The sequence below is a fragment of the Oryzias latipes genome, chromosome 2, assembly GCF_053564925.1.
Source record: "Oryzias latipes strain Hd-rR chromosome 2, Olatipes_Hd-rR_3.1".
In the NCBI taxonomy this organism is placed as follows: Eukaryota; Metazoa; Chordata; class Actinopteri; order Beloniformes; family Adrianichthyidae; genus Oryzias; species Oryzias latipes.
In genome coordinates this window covers 23,608,959-23,630,348 of record NC_136238.1, presented here as the reverse complement: position 1 = coordinate 23,630,348, position 21,390 = coordinate 23,608,959, and the positions used below count along the sequence as shown (strand labels likewise).

General features: G+C 41.7%; 2 protein-coding genes across 2 annotated transcripts in view; both read left to right on the top strand.

Annotated features, from left to right (window-relative positions):
• Positions 1-1,383, top strand: part of LOC111946434 (NACHT, LRR and PYD domains-containing protein 12-like) — a 28,856-nt gene extending 27,473 nt beyond the window's left edge. Inside the window, exon 12 of the mRNA XM_023949676.2 lies at positions 96-1,383. Within this exon, the coding sequence (XP_023805444.2) occupies positions 96-117 (22 nt within the window). The 3' untranslated portion in view covers positions 118-1,383. The remainder of the gene's footprint in view (positions 1-95) is intronic.
• Positions 1,384-11,512: 10,129 nt separating this feature from the next.
• On the top strand, positions 11,513-21,097 carry LOC101160880 (uncharacterized). The gene is made up of 2 exons (XM_011481864.4): positions 11,513-12,433; positions 17,232-21,097. Exons 1-2 carry the CDS (start codon positions 12,289-12,291, stop codon positions 18,644-18,646), a joined length of 1,560 nt encoding a protein of 519 aa, XP_011480166.2. The 5' UTR covers positions 11,513-12,288; the 3' UTR covers positions 18,647-21,097.
• Positions 21,098-21,390: the final 293 nt, after the last annotated feature.

Below are 21,390 nucleotides of genomic sequence, written 5' to 3'. Positions count from 1 at the left end.
TTCCAGATGTTTGGTCCTAAAGTTAGTCTGAGAGCAAATATGCAGAGTTTCCTGTGAAGCTGCAGCTTCTCTGTCTTTCTGCCTTCTCTTTATAGATGGAAGGGGGTAGGCTGGTGAGTCTGATGTTCCTCCTGGAGGAGCAGAGAGGAGCAGCAGCAGCAGCTGGTCTCCAGAGATGTTGTGACTGGACGGTGTTCCTGGGAGGTGGAGAGCAGAGTGATGGAGGAATCAGAGGAAGTGGAGATGAGTGTCAGAGCTGCAGCATGAACTGATCTGAGATCAGCTCCACTGTTTTTCTCAGCATCAAGTGGACAGTTATTGTGCTGCAGCTCCCCCTGTGGACTGATGGAGAACTGCACTTCATCTTCTCATTCTAACTTAGTGTAAGGACGTTTTCTGCCTCTCTTCTCTCTTGTATTGGGAGCTTCTCTTAACTCTGTCCACACACTCTTGCCGTAGTTGCCGTAATTTCATCCCTATCAGCTGATGTCTGTGTTTTCTTGTGCATAAAGATGTTTTTTTTTTAACTTCTGTCCAAAAGCTGAACAAACAGATGAGAGCTGAGGGCCTCGTTATTTTGACACGTTCTTCTACTTGTAGATGATTTGATTGTTATTTTTTTGATCAGTAGATTCTCACATTGTTTAGTGTCATTTTCATCATTTCAGCTTTTCTACTCTTTGAAATTAGGATTTAGTCTTCATAAGAAATTTCCACTAATGAGTCAGCAGTTTGGATAACTTTACTGATGCACTGAACAGATTAAATAAATTGAATTTTCAAACAGAGAAGACGCCAGAAACGTCCACATGTCTTTTCCACAGCCTTCATCTACTGTGGAAACCTTTTTACAAATTCAACTTTAAGATTGAAATTTTGGGAGCCGGTTTAGCTCGTCCTGGTTTGCGGCGCCTTCTGTCCGTGAAACCAGGGTTCGAATTCGGGCTGCTCCCTGTTCCCTTCTCTACCTCTGTGCCGGTTCCAAGCCCGGTTTGAGAAGGTTGCGTCAGGAAGGGCATCCGGCGTAAAACATTGCCAAGTTTACCATGCGACTTGTTCGCTGTGGCGACCCCTGATGGGAGAAGCCGAAAGAGGAAGAAGAACTTTAAGATTGAAATTTTACAAACCAGTTTTCTTCATAAATATATTTCCATAACAAATGTGTGTATCTGCCATTTTAAATTTTTGTCGGTGCATATTTCATTATTTTATTGTTTTCCACAGATTTCTGATTGAACTTCCTTTTTCTTTGGTGTTTTTTGGGTGAAACTGTTCTTTTTCATGCTAACTGCATCTTAGTGTCAAAAGTCTTCTTCAAACTGAAAGCTGTCTGTAAAATTCCTGCAGCCTGTTTGGATCTAATAAATGCTCTTTTGAATCAACTCTGTGTTTTCTATTTGTTGGTTGGAAAAGAGCTTTGGAATGTTCAGGTGGTGCTGATGTCTTTCTAGATGGGGGTGGGCAGAACAGATGAGAGCTCCTCCCTCCTGATTCAGAGGGGAACAGTGGGCAGCAGCTGAAAGGAGGGAGTGGAAATGGGAAAAGTTCTCTGCACGTTTCTCCTTTCCAAGAACAGAGGGACACGACTCCATGAACAGCTGAAGCTAAAGAGTTGGAAAACATGCCCAAAGCTGCAGCACCACCTGCAGAAAGATGCTTCCTCTTCAGGCTCCGCCCCTCCACATCAAGAAAGATCAGAGTTTCTGCTGAGCTGCTATTGGAGCTTTTAGGGGGTCAGATCTTCAGGATCATTTGCTGTCAATGAAATCAGGAAGTAAAGTGTTTTTAAAGGTCAGATTGATGACATCATCAGTTGTGGAAACGCTGGAAAATGAAAATCCAGCAGAGAAGTAAACATCATGAACTGAGTCTCTTGATTTTAGGATCATCAAGCCAGAATCCAAGCAGCTCCTTCATCCTGATGAAGCTCCGCCCTCTGACTTTCATCAGTCATCTCCAGGCTCCGCCCCCAGTCTGCAGCAGGTTCATCTGCTGCCTCCATCCTCTCTCTGTGAGTCTCTGCAGAGTTTTTCTGCAGCTGCTGGTTTTTCTGCAGCAGCAGCAGCATCAGAGCCAGAGAGCCAAAGAAAGTGGAAAGTCTGAGAAGGAAGCAGCTCTGAAGCTCTGCAGCTGACGGTGCAGCTTCAGGACTCATGAGGAGGAGCACATGCACGGCTCTGATGCTGCTGAACGTCTGACTGAGATAATCCACATTCAGAAGAGAGTTTCAGAGTGAAAGACGTGTGGAAGAAGAGAATCCTGAAGGTTTCTGTGCAGACATGAACTCAGTCAGAGAGCGTCTGAATGTTGGAGGATCCAGAAGAAACCAGGAGCTCATGAAGGTGGTTCTGTTGGAGCAGAGAGCAGAACTCTGATCCCAGTTTCAGGAACAATGCAGGCTCATGTTCTGGACTGAAGAGTTCTCCTGAAATGTTCTGTTCAGACTTCTTCAGGATCACATCTGTGTGTGAATGTGGAGGTTTGTCTGAACCAAGCTGCAGCTCACTTTGAAGCTCCTTCAGGCTCACACAGCATCAATGACAAAGACTGAAGCTGCTGTGCTGCCCTCTAGTGGCAAACATGGCATCTGCAGCACACATTTCTGCATTTCTGCCTGATCAGCATGAAGAATGAGGACATTTGGTGTTTAAGACAGGTTCAAGATCAAAAATATAGCAGCTACATGAAAAAGAAAGAGCTCAGTCATAACTTTGAACATGAGAACATTTAAAGATTGTTGTTGACTGAAAATGAAAAACCTTTATGTCTCTGATTCATATGGAGTCCTATACTGTTCATAATTAAATAAATAAATATTTTATTAAATAAATAAATATGACCTCATGCAAAAACACAATCAACCAATAAATCTCTTATAAATATATAAAAAGATCATGAAATTGTGTAAAACCTGCACACGGATTTTAATTTAGCCATTATATTATTCAATATATTTCATTTTGCTTTAAAAACATGTTCATTATTTTAAAACAGCATTTTAAAATATTCATTTTAATCATGTGGAATATTATTATAATTCTACGTCTTTTTTCAGAACCTTGGATTTCAAAATCAATATTTTCCAAAGTAGCTTTGTTTTTATTTCATGTTGCTGTTTTTCACAATGGTTTATTTATTTCATGAAGAGCTTTTTCAGGAGAATGTCTCTGTCTGTCAATCAAACTAGACAAGGCGAAGACACTTTTGTGATTGGCTACTCCTTTACTCAGACATGAGCAGCAGCACCCTGACTACATCGATCGAAGATGCTTCAGCAAACGTGACGGCGCAATGCCCACTCCTCAACACTAGGGAGAGTATGCACCTAAACATATCCACAGTGTTACCAGAAATTGGGCAGTTTTGGTTCTAAATTTGCGGATAAAAGTGGCTTTGGGCGAGTGTGCATGATTTGGGTGGTTTTGTGGTCGGTTCGGCAATTTTCATCTTCTCATGAACATCTAGTAGTGGTCTAAGTTAGGCTGTGTGGTTGTTGGAGTTCCACTAAGCTTCCATGAACTGGAGTTTCCATGAATGCACCATGCCGCGTGTGGGAGGAGCTATCAGCTAATGTTTTTAGCCTGATAGCCACATGGAGCGGTTGCTTGTGCTCATCTCAGTAACAATGCATGGATGCACAATGTACATGGAGAGTGTTAAGATGTCAGAAACGTCATCGCAGGAAAGGTTCAACATTTTCCCTGAGAGGGAAAAATAAAACCAGAGGACCTGATTATAATCATTGTCTCATTGAAAATAGAAAAATATCATAAGGTTCAGGAGGCACAAGCAGGCTTGTCCCGCTTTGCGCAGCTGCCTGGTCTGTCTCTCTGTCGGTCCGCCAGCTCGTCTCCTGCGAGCCGAAAGAAGGCACGATGTGAGCTGTGAGTGAATGGCGTGAGAATGAGAAGTGTTTCAACCGGGGACTGAAAGACGTGGACGACCGGAGCTCCTCTGTGGTTTGGTCCACACAAACCCTCAAACTACAAAAACAGAGTCGTTCATGTTTGCATCTTCTGCAGCAGACAGATTGTTTGACTCTATTTGATCTCTAATGTCAGCAAAGCCGTGTGGATATCGCTGAAATATGTCACCTCTCTGACTGGCACACCACTGAGCGGGTATCGAGGAATAAGAGATGATTTCCATGGATGAGCCAATGAGCGTTTAGATCCCGCCCACTTTCACTGATTGACAGACAGACCCATTCTCCTGAAAAAGCTCTTCATGAAATAAATCAGCCATTGTGAAAAACAGCAACATGAAATAAAAACAAATCTACTTTGGAAAATATTGATTTTGAAATCCAAGGCTCTGAAAAAAGAGAGAATTCTAATAATATAAATAGATAACGTGCAAAACGACACCCATCTGGAACAACCCGGACATCCTTATTAACAAAAAAATGATTCACTTCCCAGCTTGGCAAGCAGGGGGCATAAAACAACTAGAGCACGTAATTACTGATAGAAGATTCATAACTCCCAAGGAACTTCAAGACAAATATGGAATAAATAACTTCTTGGAATATCAGCAACTTAAATCAAGTATTACTAAAAAGTATAAATTTAAAGACGACGATTTAAAGCTACCAGATGTAGTTACCACTCTGATTAATTTTTCAATGAATAGAACTCTCTCCAAAATATACAAACTTTTATGTAATTTAGATAACAATATTGCCCTTCCAACAAAAAAATGGGATGCAGATTTGAGCATCAGCACAGATGAAAGCTTCTGGTCAGAACTCTGTCTAAACACCTTTAAACTGACAAAAAGTCCAAATCTGCAGCTAATCCATCTCAAAACTCTTCACAGAATTTACTACACTGGACAGAGGATGTTCAAGATGGGTCTCAGTAACTCAGACATTTGCGAGCACTGTGATAATAATCTACCCGACAGCTACATGCACGCACTGTGGTTCTGCACTCCTGTCCAGGCTCTCTGGCAGCAGGTATGTGCCGATTTATCAGTCTGGCTTAAGGTTTCAATCACTGCCTCACCGTCACTTTGTGTGCTTGGTGACATGAGTGCCATCGATATAGAAGAAGGATTAGCATCTATCATTTTCATAACTCTTTGTATTGCCAAAAAAACTATTTTAATAAATTGGAAAAAAAAGAAAAATATAAACATAAGTCAACACAGAAATCTGCTGTTTGATCATATCAGCTTGGAAAAAATGTCAGCCCAAAGCTCAAGTAACTTTGAAAGAATTCAGTCTCTCTGGTCTCCTGTGGTTGACTCCATGACTTAGGGGGTGGGGGGCTTGGTCGTCGCTGCTCCTTGCCCCTCTGCTGTGGTTTGGGGTGGGGGTCGGGGCTTCCGGTGCCTGGCGGGGGCGGTGGGGGGCTCCGTTGGTCAGGGGGTCGGGTCCGGTGCCTGGGTGGGGCGGGCTGGGGCGCTGCGTGGTCCTCTGGGCTTCGGTGTGGGGGTGCGTGGTGGGGGGGTGGGGTAGTGGTCTGGCTTGGCTTGGGGGGGTGGTCCCTTTGCCTGTGCTGGGGGGGGGTTGGCGGGGGGCCCTGCTCGGGGGGGGGGGCCCAGCGGCGCCGGATGGGCTGCCCATCTGCACCTGGGGCTGGGATCGGCCCTTCCCTGGCTCTGGGACGGGACGGGACAACCCTCTCGGGGCCCCCGGTCGCTCTGGGTGTCACCCGCTTTGGCTGCGGGGTCTGGGGTGGGGTGGGGGGCTTGTCGGCCCTGTCCTGTGGGGGGGGCGTTCTGGGGGGGAGGGGGGGCCCAATATTGGTACGGGTCGGGGGGGCTAGCGGGTCGGGGACTCCGCTGAGGCAATCGGTGGTTGCCTCGGCCGGTTGGCCTCCTCGGTCCCGTCGAGGCCTGATCAGAGCTCCTCTAGGGCCGGCGTCTGGGGGTGGGGGCCTGGGCTTGCTCAGGGGGGGCGGCGCTTTCTGGCTCCTCTCTCTCTGTGTGGGGTGGGTGGTGCCGGGCCTGGGGTGTCGGCGCCTCCGGGGGTGGGGCCCCTGGGCTGGGTGGCCCTGGCCCCTTTGCTGGGGGGGGGCTGGGGCACGGCTGTTTGACCACCAGGGGACAGTCTACCAGCTGTCCCCAACTTACCCCCTTCCTTATATAACCTCATATTAGGGTGAGGGGGTGGGGGGTCTAGCCTGCGATGCGCCTTGGGGGGGGGGGGCTACTTGGCAGTGGCCCCCCTCCTATGGTTGCCGTATGGAGTGGGCCCCCCCTCTTTCGGTTTTATTTGCACCTTAGACATGTAGGGTCCTCGGTAGGGGTGGTGCTTGGACATCACTGCAAGCAAGCAGCAGATGTCCTCCTGGCACCCTACCCGCCAATTTTAACCGCACCTTAGACATTTAGGGCCTCTTGGTGTGGAGGGTGAGGGGACATCACTGTGAGTAATCAGGAGATGTCCCCTTAGTGCCCTACTCGCCAATTTTAACTGCACCCCCCTTAGTACACACACCCCTCCCCCTTCAATATATACACTCAAACATAAACACACACACATGCACACAAACACCCTCTCAAACACCCATACACGCACACACATTTTACAAGGAAGGTGGGACCTGGGTCCATCTGTCCCCTACCCCTTCCCTGGTGGGGGGTGCGGGCCCCTTGGCGATGCCGGCCGTGTTCCCTTGGGTGCCGGCTCCCTGGGCCCGGCGGTGCTCTCTCCGCACGGTGGGGGGGTTTATATAACACCTGAGCCGGGGGTGTTCGTGTCCCTGGGGGGTGGGTCCTGGTCCTTGCCCCTGGGCGCTGGGCCCCGCCAAACTTCCAACATGGCCAAGCCTGGTCGGGCCATATTTATAACACCCCTTGTGGGCCACCCTTTTTTCCCCGGGGTTCCCCCCTCCTGGTCGAGGGCGGCGGGCCCCTGCCTCGCTCCTCCCTGGACCAACCGTGGGCCGGGTGGGTGGCTGCCTGGAGTGCGGAGCGGGTCTCCCTTGGGGGGTCCTGGCTCGTACCTGGGGTCGGGGCGGGGGGATGCCCGGAACTCCTGGGTGGTGGTGGGGTGCTTGTCTCGGGCTGTGGGCGTCCCTCTCCGGTGGGGCCCTGCGTTGGGCTCTTCCAGCGCGGCGGGGGGGCTGCTTTCCTGGCTGGGCTGGGGCGGCGCTCTCTTTCCCTCCGCGCCTCCCTGCTCTCTGGCTCTGGGGGCCTCGCGGCGGTCCTCCTGGCCCTGGCCTGGGTGGCGGCTTGGTCGCCCGGGGGGCGGTTGTTCCCTGCCTGTTCCCGTATGGCGTTGGGGGAATTCCGGCTGCCGCTGCTGCTGCGGCGGGGGTCTGGGTGTGGCTGGGCGCTCCTCCTCCTTCTTTTCACATTCCACCATCCATTTTAGAAGAACATAAACACTCACTTGAGCACAGGTGTTAGCTCACCTTTGCACTAATAGTTTGCATGATTGAATGAATGAAAGATTTCACACTAGTTGGTTTAAAGGCATAGGTATGCGTTCGTGAACACTATCTGTTTTGTGTACATGTTGACATGTGGACATTTTTGCAGCTAGCAGGTGTGTTCATAATATTTGAGTGTGTGTGAACAGGCCCCGCCCTTTTTGTACTACATTTGAACCGTACCGTAATGATAAACAACCAGTAAACCTGTCTGCTCTATGGTGCTTCATGGTCTTACCCCCCTTCCCCTCCTATTATCACCCTCCTACCCCCCCCCCCTCTCTCTAACGTCCCTCTCTCTTCTTCCCCTCTTTCCTTTTCCGCTTTTCCGTCCGGTCCAACACCAAAGATTTTCAAACATGATTGAAATTAATAAAGTTTGGCCTCAATTACAAAAGGGGTTTATTCAGACATACCTTTGGTCTGTCTGAAGATTAATAACCCCTCTTGTTAAAATAAAATATGTCCAACACAAGAGGCCCTCAGCTCTCATCTGTTTGCCTAGCTGTTGGACAGGACAAGTTTAAAAATAAAAATAAAAAAAAAGAATTCTAATAATATTCCACATGAATAAAAATGAATATTTTAAAATGCTGTTGTAAAATAATTAACAGGTTTTTAAAGCAAAATGAAATATAATGAATGATACAATGGCTAATTTAAAATCAGTGTGCAGGTTTTTCACAATTTCATGATCTTTTTATATATTTATGAGAGATTTATTGGTTCATTGTGTTTTTGCATGAGGCCATATTTATTTATTTAATTAAATATTTATTTATTTAATTATGAACAGTATAGGACTCCATAGATTCTAAACCACAGTTTATTCAATAAAGTGGTCAAGTTTTTGAAGGTTTTCTTTCTAGATAAATGGACTCAATAGAAACATAAAGTAAAAACAAATGAAAGAAAACTCCAGACACTTTCTTGGTTCAGTTGAACAAACACCACACTCATAAAAGCATTTGCGATTTGTTTTAACTTTATTATATTTTTCACATAACTAATAACTCTGTATTTTCAACCTTAATATATAATGAACCTATGAGAGCATTTTTGTGGCTCCAACATTACAGTCATCCCTGGAAGGACAAAAGAACAAATGAATATTGTTTTAGTATTAAATTAAATTTAATATTACATAATATTAAACATTACAACTCTAAAATCTACAAAACCAGAAGACATTATTCCAATGAAAACACATATCGTTTATCTTTTTATGTAAACTGGATGTAATATAAAATTCATCACACAGTTAATGCAGAAAAACAAAAATAATAAATTAAGATTTCTTTGCAACATTAAATAAACTGATATTTTTTCTTGTCCAAACTTTTTTTATTGAAAAAGTCTTTATAGAATAAACAGTAAAAACAAACAGGGAAAAACGTTTTTATGCTTTTTATGTGAATTTATTTAATAGTAAAATCGAGGAAACTTCTCTTGTTTTTTCCACTTTATTCATTATTTCATTATTATTGCTTTTCTTTCGTATAGACATCTTTGTTCACTTTAAAGATTCATTTATCCATTACTATAGTTTAGAAAAAGATTAAACACATGTGTTTGAGTGTAGTTAGTCTGAGATGCGTTTTAGAGTCAAATCTGAAGACTATAATTATTTACAGTTTGATGACGTCACACACGCTCTCAATTTGTTTGATCAGAACAGTTTTTTTGTAGATTTTCTTTTCTTTATTAGTTCGTGAATTAAAACTGTTCTAAAAATACTGAAAGCGTTTTGAATCATTTTGAGATCCAGTTAAGTAGTTTATTCGTTTCTTTTTCAAGAAAGTTTCTGCACGTGACCCGGAAGTACACCGCACATGACGCTATCACTGAAAGCGTCATGTGCGATGTGATAATATCAGCCAATGAGTTATATCACTAGAGGAGACACGCCGGTTTTAGAAGCCTGGCCGACGGTGGCAGAGCGCGACCCCATCTTGGTGAGGTCGACGACGCCCACATGACAATGATTTCTATTGCTTTTAGTGGTGTCTAAGTAGCTTTTATATACTATATATATTTTTACAGTTATATATATATTTATACATATATGTAAATACATTATATTTATATATAATATATATAGATACATCATTTGTTGTTGTTAAAGAGAAACAGTCAGCCTTAAAAGCTCAAACTTTAATGAAAATGCATTGTTGCAGGACTTCTTACAAATAAAAAAATTATTACAAAAAATTTTAAAAAATAATATCTAAACATTTAGAAGTTCTAGACCTTTGACATGTAATTTAAATTATTTAGAAAAACCCAACAATAAGTCAATAATATACAAATAATAATAAATCAATAGTGAATCAATACAAACAATAAATAATAACAATAAATAAATAAGTCAATAATAAATAATAAAAACAAGTCTATTATTAATGATCATATCATATCATATCATATCATATCATATCATATCATATCATAGTACCAAAGTAAGCAAGATAGATTTATCCTACAACAAATAAAAACAATAGATTTATACTGATTCATGTGAGTGATCAGGGGCCTGTTTCAGAAAGGAGGTTCAACCAACTCTGAGGTTAAACTTGAACTCTGAGTTGGTCAATCGAGAGATTAACAACTCTGAGTTTTCTGTTTCAGAGAAGCTGATCGGAGTTAGGTCAATCAATTCTGAGTGGACTGATTCGGAGGTAAGCATGCGCACCGCGACTATAAGAAGCCATTATCAATGGAGCGCAGATATTACGAGTCACCATGGCAACCGTGGAAAAAAAGAGGTCTGCGTATTTTTCGCCAGCTGAACTTGCTGCTGCTACAGAGTTACAGTGAATATGAGCACATATTCCGGAAGAAAAGCAACACCGCTGCATCTGCAAAACAGAGACAGTTAGCGTGGGAAAACATAGCTGCTCAAGTTAATGCCTAAGTTTGCATTTAAATCATTGTTATAAAATATTGGCTGTAATAAATAACTTTTTAAATAGCGTAAGGTGTGAAATAAAAAATGGCGATATTTAGGTGTACTTTTGAAAGTGTTATTCCTGGTGTAATTGCATGAAATGCTGCACAGTGTACAGAACCAATCTGGGGGAAAAATGCATTTCACGTCGGTAATGTTTAGAGGACTTTTTTGTTAACCTCTTGCAAACGTTGGTCAGTTTAATATTAATACATGCAATTGTGTTTTTAAAAGTGAACTTATGTCTACCCTTGTATTGATCAAGTGGTATAGGTTTATATGGGATTAAGAAAGTAAGCAGTACTAGCAAAATTGTGTCTCCAAAAAGTAATTGTTACATTAATCTAATTCAATGTCCCTGATTTCATTTTCATGTAGATGCAATCCTGCAGGAATTAAAAGAACATGGCAGCAGCTAAAAATGAAGTATAAAAACATAATTCAATCAGGTCCAATTTGAGCATGTCATGGATGTAGGCTTTGTTGACAATATTTGACATATGAAACATCTACATAGCAATATCTAATGTTGTTTTCATTATATATATGTAATTGACTGCAATGAAAAACGGTAACGCTCAAACAAAAACGTATGGGGAAATGACAAAAAATCGAGTCTAGGTCTCAAAATCCTCGCACGACGTAAATGTAATTCTCTACGAATTAATGCAGCCTCCTCGTCTATTGGGTCTTCCAAAAAAGGACAAGCCATTCTTGTCACTTAGACCGTCTCTGTGTGACGGAAATTTGGGCAATGAAGGTTAAAGCGAAAAATACCGCTTCGTCTTTAAAAAGGGGAGGGGACCGGCAGAAACCTTGAGTTTAGAGAATAAAACCTGCTCCCGACCAGGTTAGGTTCACAGCGTAAGTAACCATGGACACTGACTCCGAGTATAAGTTACCTCTCTTTCAGAAACGGGTTTGACTTACTCTGCTTTCTCTGGTTTAACAAACCTCCCATTCTGAAACGGAAAACCCAGGGTTTCCCTGATTTCAGGGTTAACGCACTCAGAGTTTACACTTAACCTCCTTTCTGAAACAGGCCCCAGTTTGTGTAACACAGATGTTATGGTGTCGGGTTTCAAGCAAACAGTCTGGCCTCTTATCAAAATGTGTTTCCACAAAATGTTCTGAACATATCCAGACTGTATTGCTAGTTGGTAACCACAGTGATCCATCTGGGTCAGCTCTTTTTATTGCTAAGATCCACTTTTTCCTTAAGTCTTAATCCATTGGAAACCTGCAAAAAAATTTCAGTCACTGAGTCAGAAATGTATAAATCTATAATACTATAATAGCCTAATATGCTGTATACAGGTTTAGCTAAATAAAATGTACATTTATGTCGACAGCAAATTATCCGTACATCATGTAGCATGTTGATAGTAGCCCTGCAGCATCATGCATGTCAACATGTGTTCTATTAATGAAGCCCCTGCAGCATTAAAAGAAAAAAATTATAGTACTTACCTGTGAAATGATATACCTTCCTCCTTATTGGACTCATTTCTCTGATTTTGGCAGTTGAAACCCAAACAATGAACTGGTATTATGCAAAAAATGTGTTCACATGCATGCACTGCAGTAGTAACTTGACCTCACCAAGATGGCGGTGCTCTCCTCCCATGAGGAACCACGTGATGTCTCCTCTAGTGATATAACTAATTGGTATCAGCGTTAGCTTGTTAGCAGGCTAGCAGCGTTAGCTTGTGTTGAGAGGACGGCTGTGTTTTGTTGGGAGGTTTGTGAGGTTTTTGGACAGAAAGGACGATACGTGGTTCGTGTGGGAACTCTCAGCATTTTCCAAAGTGTCGTAAATGAGTGAAGAAGTGTTGAACGGAAAGACAACGTGAATTGCTGTGATTATTGTGAGACTAGCAGATGATCGATCGATCGGAGCTGCAGTGAAGAGGACGGCGGTGTTTGTGGGAGTTGGAGCTGAAGATCGGAGCAGGAACCATGTCTTCAGAACCTCAGGAAGGTTCTGTCAGAGAACAACTTTCTGCTGCTGAAGGAACCATCGTCCAGAACGAGGAGGAGCTCTGTCGTCAGCGCAGACTGCTGGATAGCAGCTGGAACCCGCAGCTTCAGCTACACATAGTTGGTACGTTCACTGATCCACCTGCAGACTAAATAGATCCATGAACGTCTTTGTTTTTCTTGTCTGGGATGGTATCGGTCCAAAACTGTGGGTGGATTATAGCTAGGGTTGGGTACAGAGCCCCGGGGCCACATTCTTCAAGACCGCAGTATCGTTAAGAACTGACCTGAACGGTTCTGCTATCGGTACTGGAGAAGTCGCTTTTTTTGTGTCCCACAAAATATAAATGTTATCTGTCATATTTAACTCATCAAGTCATTCAATTTTCCTTTAATTAATAAAAAAAAATTCTTTTATCCCCCTAAACCACTAAGAACACCCATTTCCGCGTGAAATTAATGAAGTTTACGTCAAGGAGTCCCTTCCATCCTCTCACCTTGCTGCTACGATGACCGTATGTTGCGCTGTCTGTAAACACGCTGCGCACGCGGGGGGGGGGGGGGGGGGGGGGGGGGGTGCACGCGGAGCAAACAACAAACAGGTAGAAAGGCGGGGCTTAGACTCACCGCTAATGGTTCAAGACCCGCAACAAACTCACAACAAACAACAAACAGCTGCTTCCTAAAAATTAATAATAATTAATAGCTAGTTATTTTCTTCATCCATAAAATTAACAAAATTTATAGGTTCACTGGATTTAAAGAAAAACAAACAAACAGAAAGGAATCTGCATCAAAGTGAATTTGTTTCCTTAACTTAACTTAACTTTGGGTGTTTGAAAGACAGAAAAGTCTATTCAAGATTGTGGAAAATGGACAAAAGATCAAAGGAAACATCACGCTTATAAAGAAACAAAAATTAGTTTAAATAATTAAATAAATATCCTGTCTGGAACATTCTCATGTATAAAGTAAAATGTTTTTAAAAAAACAATGTTGCAAAATGAGGAAATAAAACACTTTATGTTCTTAATTTGTTATTTATTTATTTATTTATTTTTCGTCCTCACAAATTATTGATGAGTATTGTTAAAATACCGGATCGATAAGCAGTATCGATAAGAGTAGTAGTATTGTTAAAACCTTAACAATACCCATCCCTAATTATAGCTCCTATGTTGTTTGCTTATTTAGTTTCACCGCTAATGTTAGCTTGGGGTTGTGGGGGTCTGTCGCTACCATAGACCAGTGTTTTTCAACCTTTTTTGAGCCACGGCACACTTTAACCTTGACAAAGACCCCGCAGCACACCAGCATCCAAAAAAAAAAAAACTCAGTCTCAGCTGATCGACAGCCCCCCCCCCCCCCCCCCCCCCCACGTGCATTTTTGTGACAATTGTGGCAGAAAAGGCAGGAAGTTGCAGCTGTTTTTTCTAAAAGATGAAATAAAAGTTAAGTTAGAAAATTCAAAAACGGTTTGATGTGTGTTTGTTGTGGTTTCAAAACGTTTAAGGACGATTCATTGTACGCTAAGACGCTGTCCCTTTAACCCAATGCATCATGGGAGATGTAGTGTGAAAACTGCCGCAAAGAGGCAGAAAGACTAGCTGCTCTGAGCTCCATTGCTTTTTTCACTTGTTCCACGGTCTGATACTGGATTCTGTGGAAAGCTACACCGCTAAAGACGAGCTTTGGCTGGTATTTTTTTTAGAACGGAGAGACTTTATGAGCTAAATTGGAACAAGGAAGTGAAGACTTTAACCACTTCTGATTGGTCAGACTGATGACATGTGATTAAGCCTTCAAGAATGATTGGCGGAGACAGTTAAAGGGGCGGGACTTTGCCGCAAACGGCTTTAGCTGCAGCCAAATCGCGGTACCGTCATTCTTATCAAAATGTCTTTAATAGAATCAAATAAACACAAAGAAAAAATAATTTTATGATCTTTCATATTCCTAACTACTCAGTGTTTTATCAGGGCCTGTTTGGATCAACAAAGAGCTGATTTCCTGGAGATGGGGAAATGTTTTTAGATCAGTTAATGAGGGCAATTTCCCACGGCACACTTGACCATCTCCCAAGACACACTAGTGTTCTGCGGCACACTTGTTGAAAAACACTGCCATAGACTGTAAATAAAGATGGACGAAGCGAGTGTGACGTCACCGACAAACGACGCCTTACCTCCGGCTCCAGCAAAATGCTCTGAAGCTCAGTGTTACATTACACTTGGGCAGATCCTGCTCTGCAGAACCTCCCTGGAACTGAGCCTGTAAAATACAACAGTGTAGGTAACAGTGTAGGTTTGCACATCCTGTCATTTTGCATTTTACAAATGATTCAGTTGGGATTGTTTTCGAGTCATTATCAATAATTGACATTTATTGCATTTCAAAAGCCAGGTTAGAATATTTCTACCTCACACTAAAAGCACACAATCTAGTGTTTGTTAACTCACCATTATCAATATTTCTTTTAGTTGTGTTGTGCAGCAGCTGAGCAAAGAGATAAAGCTGAAGACTTCTTGTGTTGGACATATTTTACTGGCAAAACTTGGGTTTATGAATCTTCTGACACACAAGGCTGTAGTGGTTTTAGGTATGGGTAATTGCCCGGGGCGCCAATTCAAAGGGCGCGCCGGTTCAGCGCTTGGAGAAAAGAAAAAATCAGTTATGGTTGTCTATTATCTGTTATTTCACTGTGATTGGAACGGCCTACTAAAAGCAGCACCATGGCGCCCCCTGCAGCTCTACGTGCTCCCGTCAGCTGAGAAGGCACTGGAAAGATGTGTAAAGAAAAATGGGAGTGGAGGAGGGATCCAACTGACTTCTCAGGTTTTCCTATATCAGGCACGGCTGTGTTTCTCACATACCTGACATGTTTCGACAGATGTACTTCCGCCTTTGTCGGAGTCGTCATCAGGTGGTGATGATGTGGCGTATTTAAAAAACAGATGGTTGTGAATGAGGCGGAATCACCTGTCAAACTTTGATAGGTGACTCCGCCCCTTGATGGCCGTTTTCTTCTGGAGGATGTTACTCCAGGCCAGGTATGAGAGAGCATGAAGGCCCCTCAACCGGTTCATGTGGGTTCGGTTTCGGATCTCAACCGCCTCCATGATCCATCTGCGGTGTCTGTTGTCTACAGTGTGGAGGACTTTGGCCTTTTCCCAGTCCATGATGTGGTTTTCTAGTTTGCAGCGGTCCGTTATGGCTGATTTCATGTTTTCTTGAGCTGCCTGTCTTTTAGATGAACCAGTAGTTTCCTGAGTTTTTTATATGGTTTAACTGGGATGATAACGTGATGTTTTTTCATGGCCCTTTGGATGCGTTCTGTTACTCCTTTGATGTATGGCAATGTGACCAACGGACATCAAGGGGCGGAGACTCCGCCTCAGTCACAATCATTTGTTTTTAAATACATCACATCACTACCACCTGATGACGACTCTGATGAAGAGGGCAGACATCCGTCGAAACATATAAGGTATTAGGGCTGAAACGATTCCTCGATTTACTCGATTACAAAAATTCCTCGAGGCAAAAACTCTGCCTCGAAGCCTCGTTAAATTCCTATGACGTGCACTATACGCGCGGCGCAGGGATTTGATTGTGTCACACGGACCGTTTATTCACACAGACCTTTTGAATTTAGTTGGCGCGATGGCAGAGAATAGATCTATAAATAAACGGCAGAAATTGTCTAAAGTGTGGGATCATTACACACTTAATAAAGAAGAGAACAAGGTGCAGTGTCTCTACTGCAAAATAGAGCTGGCATACCACAACAGCACATCTTCCATGATTCAGCATCTGAACAGAAGACATCTGCGCGACCGCTGGAACCCCGACGCCTTAGGAGCGGGACCTGCGCGTGCCGTTGGCAGCGAGCGAGGGGCGGCGTCAGCCGCTCCGCGCCCCCTCCACGGCGGCACCGAGGGGGCACCGAGAGGCAGGGGCTGGGACAGGCGGTAGCTCGCCTTTCGGCGGACCGCGAGGCTTCTTTAAGCATTGCAAAAATAACAAAAACAGTATTTTTACACGAAATATAAACAATGATAATGATCAAATATGTTTTTTCTGATTCTTTTATTTTTAATGGCCTTCCACTTTGGTGTTGTGCCACCCTTTCAAAGTCTCCTGTCCCCCGCCCCCCCATACAAAATGTTCAAGCTCCGCCACTTCTCAAGACCAACTTAAAAACACCAAAAGTAACATTTGCATCAGAGCGGATCTTTAAAATCAAATGCTTGTTCATTTTACAACCACATCATTTTTGTTATCCATTATTTGTTGTGGTTGTTCAAAAACTCGATTACTCGATTAATCGATTGATTAAGTGCTAGATTAATCGATTACAAAAAGAATCGGCTTATAGGGCTGCAGCCCTATAAGGTATTTGAAAAAACACAACCATGTCTGATAATAATAGAGCCTAAGAAGCCAGGTAACACATACAGACACTATGAACTTTATTGAATTACGAGTTCGCTCCCTTCCACTCCCTTTCAAGCAATATTTATTAATATGTCTAATTATCCTAAGTTTGATACATCATTGTATGAGTGTATAACTGCTGATTGTATTGTTTTTGTGTATTATTTTTATTTGATTGTTTGAAATAAACCATTTCAAATCAAATCAAAATGAGGAGGGAACCAGTTCAACTGGGGGTCTCTTCCAAATGAAGTGGACGGATGGGGGTGGAGGGCGGATGGGGGTCATAATCTACCTTACCTGTCAATTATATGTTAATGTCAATCATAACGTGGGATTCTATTAGGGGTGCGCAAAAATATCGATATGGAGATATGTCACGATATTTAATCCTGCTATTGATTCTCAATGCGCTGTCATCAAATATTGATCTTTTATTTTTGTCTAATGACAATGGTTGCTTTTTTGTCTTTTTGTCCCTGTAGTCCTGCCTCAGCATCATGCGAGTGAAGGGGATTTCTGCAACCAGCAGAGCAATTTGAGAGTGGAACAGGAGGAAACGCAGCCTCTTCATATTAAAGAGGAACATGGAGAACCAGAACCTCGACACATTAAAGAGGAACAGGAGGAATCAGAGCCTCCACATGTTAAAGAAGAGCAAGAGGAACAAAAACCTACACTGATTAAAGAAGAGAAACTAGAAGAACCAAAACCTCTACTGACAAAAGAGGAGCAAGATGAGCTCTACATCAGTCAGTATGAAGATCAGCTTGATCTGAAGCAGGAGACTGATACCTTGACGGAGATTCCTACTTATGAGGAAGATGAGAACAGTGAAGCAGATCTAAATATTCAGCAGAGCTTTAATGTAACTGATAGTCAGGATGAAGAAGGAAACCAACATGAAGAATCAACATCAACTACAGATAAAGAGACAGAATCAACATCAACTACAGATGAAGAAAAAGACCCACCGAACAGAGATCAGAGGAAGAGAAGAGACAGAAGTCATGTCCAAAGTGTGGACAGCTCTCGCATGTCAGAAAGTGAGTGTGACTCTGATATTAGAAAAAATCCCAAGAAGGCAGCTTTGGTTAAGAAACGCAAGCAATCTACAAAAGAAGAGAGACTTTCGTCTTTCAAATCTGTTGAGAGCTCAAGAATAATTAGTAAGATCTCTGACAACATGGAAACTGGGTCTGATGAAAGATGTTGTATCTGTAAAGAATGTGGTAAACGCTTTTGTAACAAATCTCTGTTCAGAATTCACGTGAGAATCCATGCAGAAAATAAGCGATTTTCTTGCAAAGAATGTGATAAAAGTTTTAATTACACATCTAACCTCAAAAAACATATGAGAACTCACACAGGAGAAAAGCCTTTTTCTTGTAAACAATGTAAAAAACGTTTTAATCAAATATCTCATCTCAAAACACACATGAGAACTCACACAGGAGAGAAGCCTTTTTCTTGTAAAGAATGTAAAAGATGTTTTAATCAAATATCACATCTCGAGAGACACATTAGAAGTCACACAGGAGAAAAACCTTTTTCTTGTAAAGAATGTGATAAAGATTTTGGTGATATATCTAATCTCCAAACACACATGAGAAGTCACACAGGCGAAAAGCCTTTTCCTTGTAAAGAATGTCAGAAAAGTTTTGCTCAAATATCTAGTCTCAAAACACACATGAGAATTCATACAGGAGAGAAGCCTTTTACTTGTGAAGAATGTGACAAACGTTTTAGTACTGTATCTAGCCTCAAAACACACATGAGAACTCACACTGGAGAAAAGCCTTTTTCTTGTAAAGAATGTAAAAAACGTTTTCGTCAATTATCTAATCTCCAAGCACACATGAGAAGTCACACAGGAGAGAAGAATTTTTCTTGTAAGTGATGTAATTCAAGTTTTAGTCAGTATCTGGTCTCAACGGAAACAGGAGAACTCCCAAACTTTTTCTTGACAATGTAAGAAATTATTTAGTGTAAACTCTTAATTCTAAACTTCTCCATCTAAACTTCTGATAAGAGGTTGAAGACTTTATTTTACGGGTGGGGGGTGGGTTCTGTAAAGACTCCCTCGCCTTAATGACTCTTCTTGCAAGGACAGTAATTTTGTTCAAGTGGAAATCACTACACTCTCCATCATCTTCGCAGTAGCTCAAGGATCTTCTGTTCTTCCTCAAGTTGGAAAAGATAAGAATGACAGTGGTCGATTTGAAGAAAGGTGCCGTCCATTATTCCAAATGGTACAGCAGGTACAATTTTATTCTTTTCCAGACTAAATCACTTGTTCTGGGGGCTACCCTTTCTCTGGTTTTATTTCATGCAAATGGATACTTTTTGCTTGCCGTAATTTATTTTACTCCTCTGAGAAATCTGGACATGTGTTATGCTACAATTTTTGAAACCTATTAGATTTCCTTTAATAGAGAGGGTTGGTGCAGTTTTTTGTCTTTTTATTATTATTATTATTTTGTTCTGGTTTTTTTTGTTGTCGTTGTTTTCAGCTCTTTTATTTATTTATTTAAAGAAATGAGTTTGTGCAAAAGTACCTTTATTTCAACTGATATTTGTGATTTGGTGGAGATTTTGTACAATTTCTACATAAACCAATTATAGTTTGGAAAAAAAGTAAGACTTTTTCACAAAAGCAATTATTTTAGATGTACCTATAAATAGAAAAGAGTTTTTTTTAATTATTAGAGCTAAACATAGAATGGCTTTATCATGGTTGTAATCCATGCTAATACGATGTACATGTTGTCTATGTGTGTGTTACCATGACAATATTTGAAATATGTTCTTTACATCTTTAAATCAAACACTTTTTATGTGATCAATGAACATTTCAGTAATATTTAAAACAATGTATTGACTGCAGTCTAAACTTTGTTAGGTCAAGTAACCATTTATGGGTATTGTTAAGATTTTATCTATGAAACTCCTCCTATCGATCTCCTGCTTTTCAATCCTGTATTCTTATCTGTATTCTTATTGATACTGTAGCGACCTGGGGGTTAGCCCCGCCTTCAGCCCCTAAGACTCATGGGAAGTGGGGAGTCTTGGTGTGAAAACCTTGAGTGAGAGGGCTGGAAGCAGAAGTGACGTCCATGCTGTTTGGGCTGTTTCTGTGTGCTTGAATAATCAGGCTTGATGTCAAAAAGGAAGCTCTGGATCTCTGCCTGTTTGTTTTTCCTCTCTGAGTTTGTCTGGGGTCATGCGCTGTATGGGGCATGGACAGGTCTCCAAGGAAGCCACTTTGTTAGCAGCTTGACATTTGCTTCGGGCTGGGTTGTACAAAACTTTTCTGTGTCAAAGCAAGGGTGGGGAAGACAAACAACAAACTTTGTACATGAAAGCTCTTTATTTTAGAACAATGTAAAATATAATTTATTAATGTTTCGTTTTTTGCAACACTGAAATTAAATCTTCTTAGTTATTACATACACATTAAGGTAACAACTTAGATAAACAGTGCAGTAAAGAATCATAGATATCAAATGGTGTCCTCATTGCAAATAATATCTGTGAAAATAAAAATGCACAATGTTGTATTTTAATTAATTTTACATCATGTGCTGGGTAAGTTATTATTATTAAGAGACAATATGATCTGTTAGCCTATTCATATTAAATGATCATCGTTTTTTACAGTGCTGGTAGTCGTATTCATTTACTCTCCTTTTTTATTCTTGACGTCCAAGGTCGCTGACCCGTGATCTTTATAAATATAGCAGATTGTATGTCAGGGTTTTGACTTTTCCCTAACAAATAAAAGAACCACACAGGAGAGGAGAATTTTTGTTAGACTTCTGCAGAAGGAGAAGCCCGTCTGTCACAGCGCAAAGCTGTCACAGAGGAGTTCTGCCTTCACAGTGCATCCAGTCTATATTATTGGAGGCCGGGGTTGATAACATAAAAGTGGGTCATTCAATCAGGCAGTACAGGAACATCATATCTTGTATAGTCAGAACTTTTCATGTCTATGTTCTTACTGCAGACTGGTAGAACTGAGACATTCATATTATGGTGATAATAACGTGTAAGCAAATGATAATTTCGTAACCCTAACAGTGTAGTAAAAAGGCAATTTGGGAAAATTTGGGATTTTGATCTCCTGTTTCAAATGATGGTGATTTAATACCTATAATTCATACCATTCCAGAGAAAAGGCATACCTATATGAACTGTGTACACACATAATATAGTAAAAAGCAAGAATCATTTCTGTCTGGTGTTCTTGTGATTCATGTTTTCTAGTAGACATTAGAACTGTTCCTCTGTTCTTTTTAGTTCTGTTCTGTTCCAATCTTATCTGTGAAGAATAAAGTGGACGTGAACATCAGTCAGAAGTGTGGAGTCTTTCCCACAGTGTGGGTTTCTGCTGTTTGTTGCTTCTCTGCTGGTCCCAAAGCTGAACTCTGTTCAAAAAAGCAGAGTATGTGACGTACCCGGGTTTGTTCAGAGGTAAATTAGTTGATGTTCTTTACTTTTAATTCCAAATCTGCTTTGAACTTTAAATATGAAGAACTGCATTAACTGTGAAACACGTATTTATTCAAAGGCGTGTGCATAAAATGACTTTTAAGGACAATTAAATCTTGTTTAAACTTTTGGAGAGTGGAGACTAAAGCATTT

Bases quoted from the DNA above. Each gene is read 5' to 3' on its own strand.
- LOC101160880 (XM_011481864.4), top strand. From the start codon at position 12,289: ATGTCTTCAGAACCTCAGGAAGGTTCTGTCAGAGAACAACTTTCTGCT. The intron at 12,434-17,231 runs GTACGTTCACTG...TTGTCCCTGTAG, and splicing joins GCTTCAGCTACACATAGTTG to TCCTGCCTCAGCATCATGCG.